Source organism: Saccopteryx bilineata, chromosome 7 (assembly GCF_036850765.1).
Source record: "Saccopteryx bilineata isolate mSacBil1 chromosome 7, mSacBil1_pri_phased_curated, whole genome shotgun sequence".
Taxonomy (NCBI): Eukaryota; Metazoa; Chordata; class Mammalia; order Chiroptera; family Emballonuridae; genus Saccopteryx; species Saccopteryx bilineata.
In genome coordinates, this window is record NC_089496.1 from 72,079,952 (window position 1) to 72,093,175 (window position 13,224).

Here is a 13,224-nt window from a genome sequence, read left to right on the forward strand (position 1 = left end):
TGCCAATTTGAACCCCAGTCAGGACACATACAGGAACAGATTGATGTTCATCTGTTCCTGTCTCTCTTTCCCTTCCTCTCTCTCTTTTTCTTTTATTTTCCAAGTGAGAGGAGGGAAGATAGAGATCCTGGTCAGGGATCTGTAATGCGCCCTGACCAGGATCCAGCTGGCAATCCCTGTCTGGGGCCAATGTTCTGCCCATCTGGGGTCGGGCTTGCAACCAAGCTATTTTTAGCACCTGAGGTAGAAGCACCACAGAGCCATCCTCAGTGCCCAGGGCCGATGTGCTCAAACCAATGGAGCAGTGCCTGCAGGAGGAGAAGAGAGAGAAAGAAAGAGAAGGGGAGAGGGATGAGTGGAGAAGCAGATGATCCCTTCTCCTGTGTGCCCTGACTGGGAATCAAACCTGGGACATCCACAGGCTGGTCCAACACTTTACCACTGAGCCAACCAGCCAGGGCTCTCCCTTCTTCTCTTGATAAAATGAAAAAAAAACAACACAACTATACTATGAGAAACGCCTAATCACACATTCATTGTTAATGTACTTTTGAACAGGGACACCTTAGGCCAGATGATTCTGCGCTGGGGCAACTGTCCCGTACATTGTAGAATCTTTAGCATCATGCTAGCCTCTGCCCACTAGATGCCGATAACATACCCCCATCTCTTGCCAGTTGTGTAACAACCAAAAGCGTCTCCAAAAATTGTTAAATGTCCCCTCAGGGGCAAAATCACTCCTAGTTGAAAACCACTGCTTTAGACAAATCACCGAGAAGAGAGCATCACAGACTGCAGTTCTGAATCTGTATCCACTGGCAAGAGGACAGGATTCACAGAGACCGTTTTAGCCTCACTACTCATTACAGCACTTTTTCTATGCAAAAATAAAGCTGACAAAACCATAGCCCACTGTGACTCATGTTTCAATAAGTCAAAAGGAAGATTTCTACAAAATTTATTTATACATAAAAATTTAAGTAACAGCAATAGAGACATAAGAGGGATCAGGGATGTATACAGGCTAAGATAGCTAACAGGCAATTTAAATGGACCAAACCAGACTTCCACTCATTAAAAGGCACTAAACACCTGCCTACAATAAAATACAAATTAGGGTCCCCTCTGCCTTCCAAAGAGTGTTGACTTGAACTCAGACAGGTTACATACTATAAACAAATAAGGCATTTGTTCTGTCAAGACCTAAGTTTTAGGTCAGAGTGCAAGAATTCTATCAGTGTTTTCTTCTTGGTCATAGCTAAATCAGGGACATTTAGAGATGAAATTGAACTCGCTTACCTGTGATATATGATACTATATTGTACAAGTAGTAATAGGCTAAGACTAGATTACATCTAAGGGCCTTTGTAATTCTCAGATTCAAGTGTTGTAAATGTTGGAATGAAAGAGATAAAATTGAAACATTATAGGTGTGTGAAATGTATGATGTGCTCATACTGAATTAGACAACCATCTCTAATTTCAGAAGATGGTTTTCTCACAGAACAATTTAGTAGTATCCACCGACATGTTTTTAAAATGGGGTTCACTTAATTGTCATGGACTCTTCCAAGATCAAGGATAAAAAGATGCTACCACAATATATAAAAAGATGGTTCTAGGCCCTGGCCGGTTGGCTCAGCGGTAAGAGCGTCGGCCTGGCGTGCGGGGGACCTGGGTTTGATTCCCGGCCAGGGCATATAGGAGAAGCGCCCATTTGCTTCTCCACCCCCCCCCTCCTTCCTCTCTGTCTCTCTCTTCCCCTCCCATAGCCAAGGCTCCATTGGAGCAAAGATGGCCCGGGCGCTGGGGATGGCTCCTTGGCCTCTGCCCCAGGCGCTAGAGTGGTTCTGGTCGCGGCAGAGCGAGGCCCCAGAGGGGCAGAGCATCGCCCCCTGGTGGGCAGAGCGTTGCCCCCTGGTGGGCATGCCGGGTGGATCCCGGTCGGGCGCATGCGGAGTCTGTCTGACTGTCTCTCCCCGTTTCCAGCTTCAGAAAAATACAAAAAAAAAAAAAAAAAGATGGTTCTATTAATTGTGAAAAATGTGAACAAGGGGATTGAATCTAATGTTAAGGATATGCCAGTGCGTGTCCCCAAGAGCTGTCTGTTGTATGGTTTCACATGGAGAGTAAGCCATGAAAATAATACATTGATCATTCAGCTTAAGCATCTAGAGAATAAGTATGCCTTAAAGAAAATCCCAATGCCCATTTTTCATATTTTAAAAATGTTAGTTACAGAAAATCAGCATCATATTCAATCATTACCATACAAAGTGGTCAGCTTATTTAATATAGCAGTATAATATTGTACTAAAGACTGTTATCCAGTGAATATGGGACCCAAAGTTTTTAAAAATGAGTACCTTGACCAAATGCAGAAAAAGTTTTAAAGTACGTCTTCAAATACAACAGGAATTTTCCAGTGCATCAAAATACAAACTTCAATGTTAATTATAGGATACAAACATTAGATTCTTACTAGTACAGATCACATAGTATTTCCCTACAATTTTTATAAGATAAAATGTTATTCAATTAGTTATTACTTTAGTCATGCAGATAGATATTCTAATGGGCAATCTGTTAAGATAAACTGATATTAGTAACTGTTTATCTGTTAAAGCTTTGCATGAAATTTTAAACAATTTACATTTTCATAATTCTATTGGTGCCGTAAGGTATATATACCTTTTGATAATTAAAGTCATACTACAACTGCTAGGGAAACATCACTTATTTGCATTTCCAATTTGAACTGGAACTATTATATTTGCCCATTTATAAATAACAGGAACAAAAAGCCCAAGAGAACCAACAATTGAAACGAGAAGAAAGGTCCACAGAAACAGCCGATCAAGTACCTGGGCTATGAACTTCCAATCTTCAACAACCTGTTGCGAAAAAAGAAAAAAAAGAAAGAAGCCTTCATTAAATATATAATTCAATATTGTGTAACTGTTTAAGATAAAACATACTGAGCTAAGGCCAAATCAGTTTCTGCTGCCTCTAAACTGTAAGCGACCCTGTGGTCAGAGCTCAGGGACAGGTCCTTCCCTCACTGTTACAACAGGGTCTCTGTGAGCTCTCAGATACTACATGATTTCAGTTCCACATTGATGTGTAGTATTTTATAAGTGGCTTATTTTGATAATTTTAAATATGAATTAGAATATTTTTACTATTTGGATATTTGTTAATAAACAAAAAAACTCTTTTATTCTTTTTTTTCAGAGACAGAGAGAGAGAGTCAGAGAGAGGGATAGATAGGGACAGACAGACAGGAACAGAGAGATGAGAAGCATCAATCATTAGTTTTTCGTTGCGACACCTTAGTTGTTCATTGATTGCTTTCTCATATGTGCCTTGACCGCGAGCCTTCAGCAGACCGAGTAACCCCTTGCTTCAGCCAGCAACCTTGGGCTCAAGCTGGTGAGCCTTGCTCAAACTAGATGAGCCCGCGCTCAAGCTGGCGACCTCGGGGTCTCGAACCTGGGTCCTCTGTGTCCCAGCCTGATGCTCTGTCCACTGTGCCACTGCCTGGTCAGGCTGTTTGTTTGTTTGTTTGAAGTGAGAGGAGGGGAGTTAGTGAGACATTCCCACATGCACCCTGATGGGAATCCACCAGGCAACCTTTGTCTGGGGCCAATCACTCTACCACTGAGCCAACTGGCCAGGGCTTTTTTTTTTTTTTAGTGTTTATTTTAATTTAATTTTTTACTTATTTTAAAAGAAAATCTACCAGTCAGAATGGCGCTTATCAACAAAACAACACAGAATAAGTGCTGGCGAGGATGTGGAGAAAAGGGAACCCTCCTGCACTGCTGGTGGGAATGCAGACTGGTGCAGCCACTGTGGAAAACAGTATGGAGATTCCTCAAAAATCTGAAAATCGAACTGCCTTTTGACCCAGCTATCCCACTTTTAGGAATATACCCCAAGGACACCATAGAACGGCTCGAAAAGGAGAAATGCACCCACATGTTTGTGGCAGCATTGTTCACAATAGCGAAGATCTGGAAACAGCCCAAGTGTCCGTCAGAGGACGAGTAGATTAAAAAGCTTTGGTACATATATACTATGGAATACTACTCAGCCATAAGAAATGATGACATCGGATCATTTACAATAACATGGATGGACCTTGACAACATTATACGGAGTGAAATAAGTAAATCAGAAAAAAAAAAAACAACTAAGATGAATCCATACATAGAAGGGACATAAAAATGAGACTCAGAGACATGAACAAGAATGTGATGGCAACAGGGGTGGGAGGTTGGGGGAGGGGGGAGGGGGTGAAGAAGGAGAGGGGGGTTAGGGGAGGGGAGGGGCACAAAGAAAACCAGATAGAAGGTGACAGAAGACAATTTAACTTTGGGGGAGGGGTATACAGCACAATCAAATGTCAAAATAATCTAGAGATATTTTCTCTCAACATATGTACCCTGATTTATCAATGTCACTGCATTAAATTTAATTAAAAAAAAGAAAAAAGAAAAAGAAAATTTAGCCTGAGGTTAACTTCATACCAAATTAAAAGTTGACTCAGAATAATACCCATTCAATAGTTGTTAATCTTCCTCCCTCTTTACCCCCCACACTGGCTTTATTTAGTTTTGGATTTCCTATAGCCATTTTAACCTAAGCTCAATCTGCAGCCAGGAAGTTCATTTCCTCCCTGTTTCTGCAGCCTAAGCAGGGAGCTGGCTCAGCAGATCTGAATGACCTGAAGGAAGGGCAGGCAGAAACCAGCCCCTGAGCACCAAAGGCTCGAAACACAGGACACATCATCGTTCCTCAGAATAATACAACAATCAGCACATCATCAAATTTTCTTTAAAATCATCTTAGATGCCTATGGGTGGGGGGTTGTTGAGAAGTGGGATTTGTGTAGGTTCCCCATTTTGTGGATGTTTTCACTGGAACAGATTTTAGTAAAGATCTTTTATAGACCATATATCAACATTTCTAGCCTTCAATCTACGCTTCTCCTGGAAGGGTCATGACCTGCATTGGTAACACGACATGTCACAGACCTCACGGACATTGTTCTCCTTCATGACATGTCTTGTAATATATCGAATAGAATCAAGTGCAGCTTCCAATGTGTTTCTAGAAGATTTTGATCCACTACTGCTTTCGGTTTCCTCTTTCTGGGTGAAGTACCTATCTATATGACTTCTCATGCAAAGCAGTTTTGGAAGCTTGTGGAGAAATATCTTGCGGACCCACGGAGCCATAGCATTGTGTGTTGAGGGAGAACGATGATGAATGTTGATAGCAAAGACAGTCACCATAATCGACAGGGTCACAAAAATCATGGTAAACACCAGATACTCCCCAATCAGAGGTATTACTTTTGAAGATGAGGGTATGATCTCTTCAATAACCAGAAGGAAGACAGTCAAAGAGACAAGTACTGACGTGCAGAGACAAATCTTTTCGCCTTCATTTGAAGGAAGATAGAAGACAAGTACAGTTAAAAACGATAGCCCAATACAGGGGATAATAAGGAACAAGGTATAAAAGAGAGGCAGACGCTTAATTACAAATGAGTAAGTGACATAAGGGTACCAGCAACAGCTGTCGGTTCTGTTTCCTTTGCTTCCTGTTGCACTCACAATTTCCCATTCCCCATTATCAAAAAAATCTCTCTTGTCGACATCTTGGTCCTCTAAAATTATGTCAACCTGTGATCCATCATAAGTCCAAGAACCGAATTTCATGGAGCAGTTTTGGAGATCGAATGGGAAGAATGTGACATCGATGGTACAGGAACTTCTGTAGTTGGCCGGTGGAGTCCAGGTGACGGTGCCATCGTACCTGACGACCGTTTTCGTGCTGGCCCCCTCAAAACGTCCGTCTGCGCTGAAACACACACGCACACAACAATGCAGAAACTAAACAACCCAAGCAGGTATTTCACAAGCCTGATATAAAAGAAAGCCTAGTCCTAGCATAAAATATTCTTTAAATTATTACACTTGAGATGTACCTGCTTGTGTAGGGACTCCACTTTAGGGACATCTTAAATACCTAACTACCAGAACTGGACACTGTCTTCCACATCTGCGCCAAGACTGACGGATGTACATTTCACAGAATCCTGAAGTTTTCGTAGTTGAAAAGGTTTCACTTGGCCCTGACCAGTTGGCTCAGCGGTAGAACGCTGGCCCAGTGTGTGGAAGTCCCGGATTCAATTCCCAGTCAGGGCATACAGGAGCAGCGCCCATCTGCTTCTCCACCCTTCCCCCTCTCCTTCCTCTCTATCTCTCTCTTCTCCTCCTGCAGCCAAGGCTCCATGGGAGCAAAGTTGGCCTGGGCGCTGAGGATGGCTCCATGGCCCCCATCTCAGGCGCTGGAATGGCTCTGGGTGCAATGGAACAACATGCCAGGTGCGCAGAGCATCGCCCCCTGGTGGGCATGCCGGGTGGATCCTGCTCAGGCACATGCAGGAGTCTGTCTGACTGCCTCCCCACTTCTAACTTCGGAAAAATACAAAAAAACAAAACAAAAAAAACTCACCAAAAAACAAAAAAATAAATAAAGAAAAAAGAAAAGGTTTCACTTTACGTACAAAATGTAATTAGGCTATTTACACAACAGACATGCACAGAGCCACAGCTGCGTCCTGGACTCCTGCACAGCAACCCTCCCCCATTGCAAACCCCACAGGCTTCTGCGTCCACAGGAAAAGCACACGAGCACCACGCTGGCCGCAGCTCTGACAAACGCTGGTGCCTCCCCAGCTCTCCCACCAGGTGAACTCATTCCGGAGAAATTAGCAGGAGACTGCCCACCAACATAAGATTTCTTTGAAATACTGTCTGTATCTTAAAATTCATGTGACTTTTGCACACTACTATACTACACCATGTTTAATGTAAAAATGTTTTCAGTGACAGTGTACAAGGATGTTCCGGGATTATAGCTTCGTTGGCTCTTTACATATGGAGAAGCACAGAAGTAAAAGTTTTAAAAGACTAAGATATTTTTGAGTAGCATGTGTTCTGTGTTCAGGCCAAATGCCTTCTTGCCAATAATAAAGTACTTTAGGATAAGCACAAATTCCCAGAATTATCCTCTCCTCAAGTCAAAACCATCCTAAAACATGTCTAGGTAGAATACCTGTAAAAATATGTTAACTCAACAGTCCTCATTATGGGATAATTACAATTCAGTATTTAAGCAAAATTAAAAGGATGCACATTTGAACGTAAATTATGGCCTCATCCATTTAAATTTTTTTAATTTATTCATTTTAGAGAGGAGGGAGAGAGTGAGAGAAAGAGAGAGAGAGAAAGGGGGGAGGAGCAGGAAGCCTCAACTCCCATATGTGCCTTAGACCAGGCAAGTGCAGGGTATTGAACTGGCGACCTCAGCATTCCAGGTCGATGCTCCATCCACTGTGCCACCACAGGCCAGGCACCTCACCTATTTAAAAAACATACAAAAGTATCTGGAAGGCAGTGTGCCAAATATGTAGTCTAGTGAATAAGAGGGTAAATGCCAGACGATGAGGCCAGGGACCGGAGCCGAGAGTGGAGGCCTCACGATGGGGCATCCTAGCATGCATTATGCCCCAATGGGAATGCACCTTATGGGTCAGAGAGCAAATATGCCTCCTGTACCTCATGGAATGATGCCTCAAATGATGCCCCCCATGGGAGGTCCACCAATGGGTCAAGTGAGGATATTGAAACCCTGATGGGTTAAGTAAATTAGCTCAAGATTACACAGCTGATGCCTGGAATGATGTCTTCAGCAATGCCTGGAATGATGATGTCTCGTATGTCTCAGGCTTCCATGCAGCCTGCCTTACCGCCAGGAGTAAATAATATGGATGTAACAGCAGGTACAACAGGCAAATCAAAGTGGACTGAACATAAATCACCTGATGGAAGGACTTACTACTACAATACTGAAACAAAACAGTCTACTTGGGAGAAACCGGATGATCTTAAAACACCAGCTGAGCAACTTTTATCTAAATGTCCCTGGAAAGAGTACAAATCTGACTCTGGAAAGCCATGCTATTATAATTCTTAAACAAAAGAATCCCGTTGGGCTGAACCTAAAGAACTTGAGGATCTTGAAGGATACCAGAATACCATTGTTGCTGGAAGTCTTATTATAAAATCAAACCTGCATGCAATGATCAAAGCTGAAGAAAGCAGTAAGCAAGAAGAATGCACCAAAACATCAACAGCCCCAGTTCCTACAACAGAAATTCCAACCACAATGAGCACAATGGCCGCTGCAGGAGCAGCAGCTGCGGCGGCCGCAGCCAATGCCTCCACCTCTGCTTCTAATACTGTCAGTGGAACTGTTCCAGTGTTCCTGAGCCTCAAGTTACTTCAATTGTTGCTACTGTTGTAGATAATGAAAACACAGTAACAATTTCAACTGAAGAACAAGCACAACTTACTAGTACCCCTGCTCTTCAGGATCAAAGTGTTGAAGCCTCTAGTAATGTTGGAGAAGAAACATCTAAGGCAGGCGTCCCCAAACTACGGCCCGCGGGCCGCAATTTGGCCCCCTAAGGCCATTTATCCAGCTCCCGCCGCACTTCCAGAAGGGGCAACTCTCTCATTGGTGGTCAGTGAGAGGAGCATTGTATGTGGGAGCCCTCCAATGGTCTGAGGGACAGTGAACTGGCCCCCTGTGTAAAAAGTTTGGGGACCCCTGAAAGGAAACTGCATCTGATTTTACTCCCAAAAAAGAAGAGGAAGAAAGCCAGCCACCAAAAAACAAACATATACTTGGAATGCAAAGGAGGAGGCAAAGCAAGCATTTAAAGAATTATTGAAAGAAAAGTGGGTACCGTCTAATGCTTCAGGGGAGCAGGCTATGAAAATGATCATTAATGATCCCCGATACAGCGCTTTAGCAAAGTTGAGTGAAAAAAAAGCAGGCTTTTAATGCCTATAAAGTTCAGACAGAGAAAGAAGAGAAAGAAGAAGCAAGATCTAAATACAAAGAGGCACCTGACCAGGTGGTGGCGCAATGAATAGAGCGTCGAACTGGGATGCGGAAGGAACCAGGTTTGAGACCCCGAGGTTGCCAGCTTGAGCGCGGGCTCATCTTGCTTGAGCCAAAAAAAAAAGCTCACCAGCTTGGACCCAAGGTCGCTGGCTCGAGCAAGGGGTTACTCGGTGCACTGAAGGCCTGCGGTCAAGGCATATATGAGAAAGCAATCAATGAACAACTAAGGTGTTGCAACGAAAAACTGATGATTGATGCTTCTCATCTCTCCGTTCCTATCTGTCTGTCCCTATCTATCCCTCTCTTTGACTCTCTCTGTCCCTGTAAAAAAATAATAAATAAATAAAAAATTAAAGACAAAGAGGCTAAGGAATCCTTTCAGCGTTTTCTTGAAAATCATGAGGGAAAAAAAAAGCAAAGCAAATGTTTGACAAGATGGAAGTCTGGAATGCAATATTGGAACATGATCGTCTTGAAATCTATGAAGATGTTTTATTCTTTCTTTCAAAAAAAGAAAAGGAGCAAGCAAAGCAGTTGAGAAAGAGAAATTGGGAAGCCTTAAAAAACATCCTGGACAACATGGCTAATGTAACACACTCTACTACTTGGTCAGCAGTATCTGATGGATAATCCAACTTTTGCAGAAGATGAGGAATTACAGAACATGGATAAAGAAGATGCATTAATTTGCTTTGAAGAACACGTTAGGGCTTTAGAAAAGGAAGAAGAAGAAGAAAAACAGAAGAGGTTGCTGAGAGAAACGAGACGACAGTGGAAAAATAGAGAATCTTCAGATATTTTTAGAAGAACTGCATGAACATGGACAACTGCATTCTATGTCATCTTGGATGGAACTGTATCCAACAATTAGTTCTGACATTAGATTCACTAATATGCTTGGTCAGCCGGTTTTTTCAATAGGATCAACTGCACTTGACCTTTTCAAGTTTTATGTTGAGGATCTTAAAGCACGTTATCATGATGAGAAGAAGATAATAAAAGATATCCTAAAGCAGCAGTTCTCAACCTGTGGGGGTCGAACGACCAAAACACAGGGGTCGCCTAAAGCCATCGGAAAATACATATTTATTATACAATACATTTTTAAATAAAATATGCATTTCCGATGGCTTTAGGCGACCCCTGTGTTTTGGTCATTCGACCCCCACTGGGGTCGCAACCCACAGGTTGAGAACCGCTGTCCTAAAGGATAAAGGATTTGTAGTTGAAGTAAATACCATATTTGAAGACTTTGTGGCAATAATCAGTTCAACTAAAAGATCGACCACATTAGATGCTGGAAATATTAAATCGGCTTTTAATAGTTTACTAGAAAAGGCAGAAGCCCGTGAACGTGAAAGAGAAAAAGAGGAGGCTCGAAAGATGAAATGGAAAGAATCTGCATTTAAGAGTATGTTGAAACAAGCTACTCCGCCCATAGAATTGGATGCTGTCTGGGAAGATATCCGGGAGAGATTTGTAAAAGAGCCAGCATCTGAGGACATAACGCTACAGTCTGAAAGAAAACGAATATTTAAAGATTTTATGCATGTGCTTGAGCATGAATGTCAACATCATCATTCAAAGAACAAGAAACAGGCCCTGGCCGGTTGGCTCAGCGGTAGAGCATCGGCCTAGCGTGCGGAGGACCCGGGTTCGATTCCCGGCCAGGGCACATATGAGAAGCGCCCATTTGCTTCTCCACCCCTCCGCCGCGCCTTCCTCTCTGTCTCTCTCTTCCCCTCCCGCAGCCAAGGCTCCATTGGAGCAAAGATGGCCCGGGCGCTGGGGATGGCTCTGTGGCCTCTGCCCCAGGCGCTAGAGTGGCTCTGGTCGCAACATGGCGACACCCAGGAGGGTCGCAACATGGCGACGCCCAGGATGGGCAGAGCATCGCCCCCTGGTGGGCAGAGCGTCGCCCCCTGGTGGGCGTGTCGGGTGGATCCCGGTCGGGCGCATGCGGGAGTCTGTCTGACTGTCTCTCCCTGTTTCCAGCTTCAGAAAAATGCAAAAAAAAAAAAAAAAAAAGAACAAGAAACATTCTAAAAAATCTAAAAAACACCACAGGAAATGTTCCCACTCTAGTTCGGGGTCAGACTCAGATGATGACGACAGCCATACAAAGAAGAAAAGACATGTCTGACCAGGCGGTGGCGCAGTGGATAGAGCATCAGACTGGGATGCCGAGGACCCAGGTGTGAGACCCCGAGGTCGCCAGCTTGAGTGCAGGCTCATCTGGTTTGAGCAAAAAGCTCACCAGCTTGGACCCAAGGTCGCTGGCTCGAGCAAAGGGTTACTTGGTCTGCTGAAGGCCCACGGTCAAGGCACATATGAGAAAGCAATCAATGAACAACTAAGGTGTCGCAATGCACAAAGAAAAACTAATGATTGATGCTTCTCATCTCTCCATTCCTCTCTGTCTCTCTGTCCCTGTCTATCCCTCTCTCTGACTCTGTCTCTGTAAAAAAAAAAAAAAAAAGAGATCAGAGTCACGTTCGGCTTCAGAACATTCTTCTAGTGCTGAGTCTGAGAGAAGTTACAAGAAGTAAAAAAAACATAAGAAGCAAGAAGAGGAGACATAAATCGGATTCTCCAGAGTCAGATGCTGAGCGAGAGAAGGATAAAAAAGAAAAAGACCAGGAAAGCGAAAAAGACAGAACTAGACAAAGATCAGAATCAAAACACAAATCACCTAAGAAAAAGACTGGAAAGGATTCTTCTGGTAACTGGGACACTTCTGGCAGTGAGCTGAGGGAAGGGGAATTGGAAAAGCGCAGAAGGACCCTTTTGGAGCAACTGGATGATGATCAATAAATTATACCAAATAAAAAAAAAAGGGTAAATGGGGTTGTCAGACCCCCTTCATGAGAACCTCACCCTGTCCCTCTCGGGCTGTGTGATCTGACAAGGTGTGACCACCCTCAGCCTGTCTCTTCATGTCTCCAGGGTATGTCACAGTGCCCACCTCGGGAGGCTCCTGACCTACTTGAAAAAAACCCAGCACACACAGAACTGAGCACACTGCCGGGCAGAGCGGGTTCCCTGTGTGTGTGATTCTTCCAAGTGCTGGGGAACGGGATCGACCCCCCCCCCTTACACTTTTCTGGGCTTCCCAAATGTTTTACAAATTTTAGAAATCAAAGACCACTTTTATGATCAGAAAACAATACACACGCACAAAAAGAAAGATCCGCAGAACCAACTTGAGACTAAAGTCATCTGACTTTACAGCTAAACAATTTTCAAAAGGAAGAAAACCTTACTAGTGCCTAACAGAAATATAAGTATTTCCTTTTGAAATGCTAAATGGCATTTGGAATATAACTTACTTATCAAACAAAACGATGTCTGGAGTCCAGAGAGAGTCTGAAGGAACACGTATAACTCTTATCCCACCATAGTCATCAGGGTTCCATCTTAATTTTACATCTTTCCATTCCTTTAAAACAAAGAAAAAACTACCTCAATTTCCACAAAATTAATAATTAAACATACTGAAAACTGTACTCTTTTGCCAAACCTGGAAATGTTAGACATGAAATCATCTGTATTCCCCAAACAGAAAGCCCACCTCCCCATCTTTCTTGTGGGCATGGGAGCAGCCATGTCCCCCTGTGTAGTGGGTCTATGCTTGGCCCCCATGAGATGTAGTGAGGACCAGGCTGAGTGTGTTTGTGGCTCTGCTCAGAACTCCTCCTCCAACCACACCATGCCCAGGAATTGCAGCCGTGGACATCTAAGGTCCAGGTTCAAGAAATATATTTTTGGCCCTGGCCGGTTGACTCAGTGGTAGAGCGTCGGCCTGGCGTGCAGGAGTCCCGGGTTCAATTCCCAGCCAGGGCACACAGGAGAAGCACCCATCTGCTTCTCCACCCCTCCCCCTCTCCTTCCTCTCTGTCTCTCACTTCCCCTCCCGCAGCCGAAGCTCCATTGGAGCAAAGATGGCCTGGGCGCTGGGGATGGCTCCTTGGCCTCTGCCCCAGGCGCTAGAGTGGCTCTGGTCGCAACAGAGCGATGCCCCGGAGGGGCAGAGCATCGCCCCCTGGTGGGCAGAGCGTCCGCCCTTGGTGGGTGTGCTGGGTGGATCCCGGTCGGGCGCATGCGGGAGTCTGTCTGACTGTCTCTCCCCCGTTTCCAGCTTCAGAAAAATACAAAAAAAAAAAAAAGAAAGAAAGAAATATATTTTTTAAGATTTTAATTATTGATTTTAGAGAGGGGAGAGAGAGAGAGAGAGAG

The 13,224-nt window shown here is 43.9% G+C and overlaps 1 protein-coding gene and 1 pseudogene across 2 annotated transcripts in view; one reads left to right on the forward strand and one right to left on the reverse strand.

Annotated features, from left to right (window-relative positions):
* Nucleotides 1-849: 849 nt before the first annotated feature.
* The window catches only part of CHRNA5 (cholinergic receptor nicotinic alpha 5 subunit), a 33,738-nt gene continuing 21,363 nt past the window's right edge, over nt 850-13,224 (reverse strand). For both annotated transcript variants that reach the window (XM_066238935.1, XM_066238934.1), the window contains exons 4-6: nt 12,318-12,427; nt 5,040-5,871; nt 850-2,894 (exon numbers count right to left, since the gene is read on the reverse strand). In XM_066238935.1, coding sequence (XP_066095032.1) covers nt 2,733-2,894; nt 5,040-5,871; nt 12,318-12,427 — 1,104 coding nt within the window. In that variant the 3' untranslated portion in view covers nt 850-2,732. The remainder of the gene's footprint in view (nt 2,895-5,039; nt 5,872-12,317; nt 12,428-13,224) is intronic.
* LOC136310903 (pre-mRNA-processing factor 40 homolog A-like) lies at nt 7,518-11,802 on the forward strand (annotated as a pseudogene).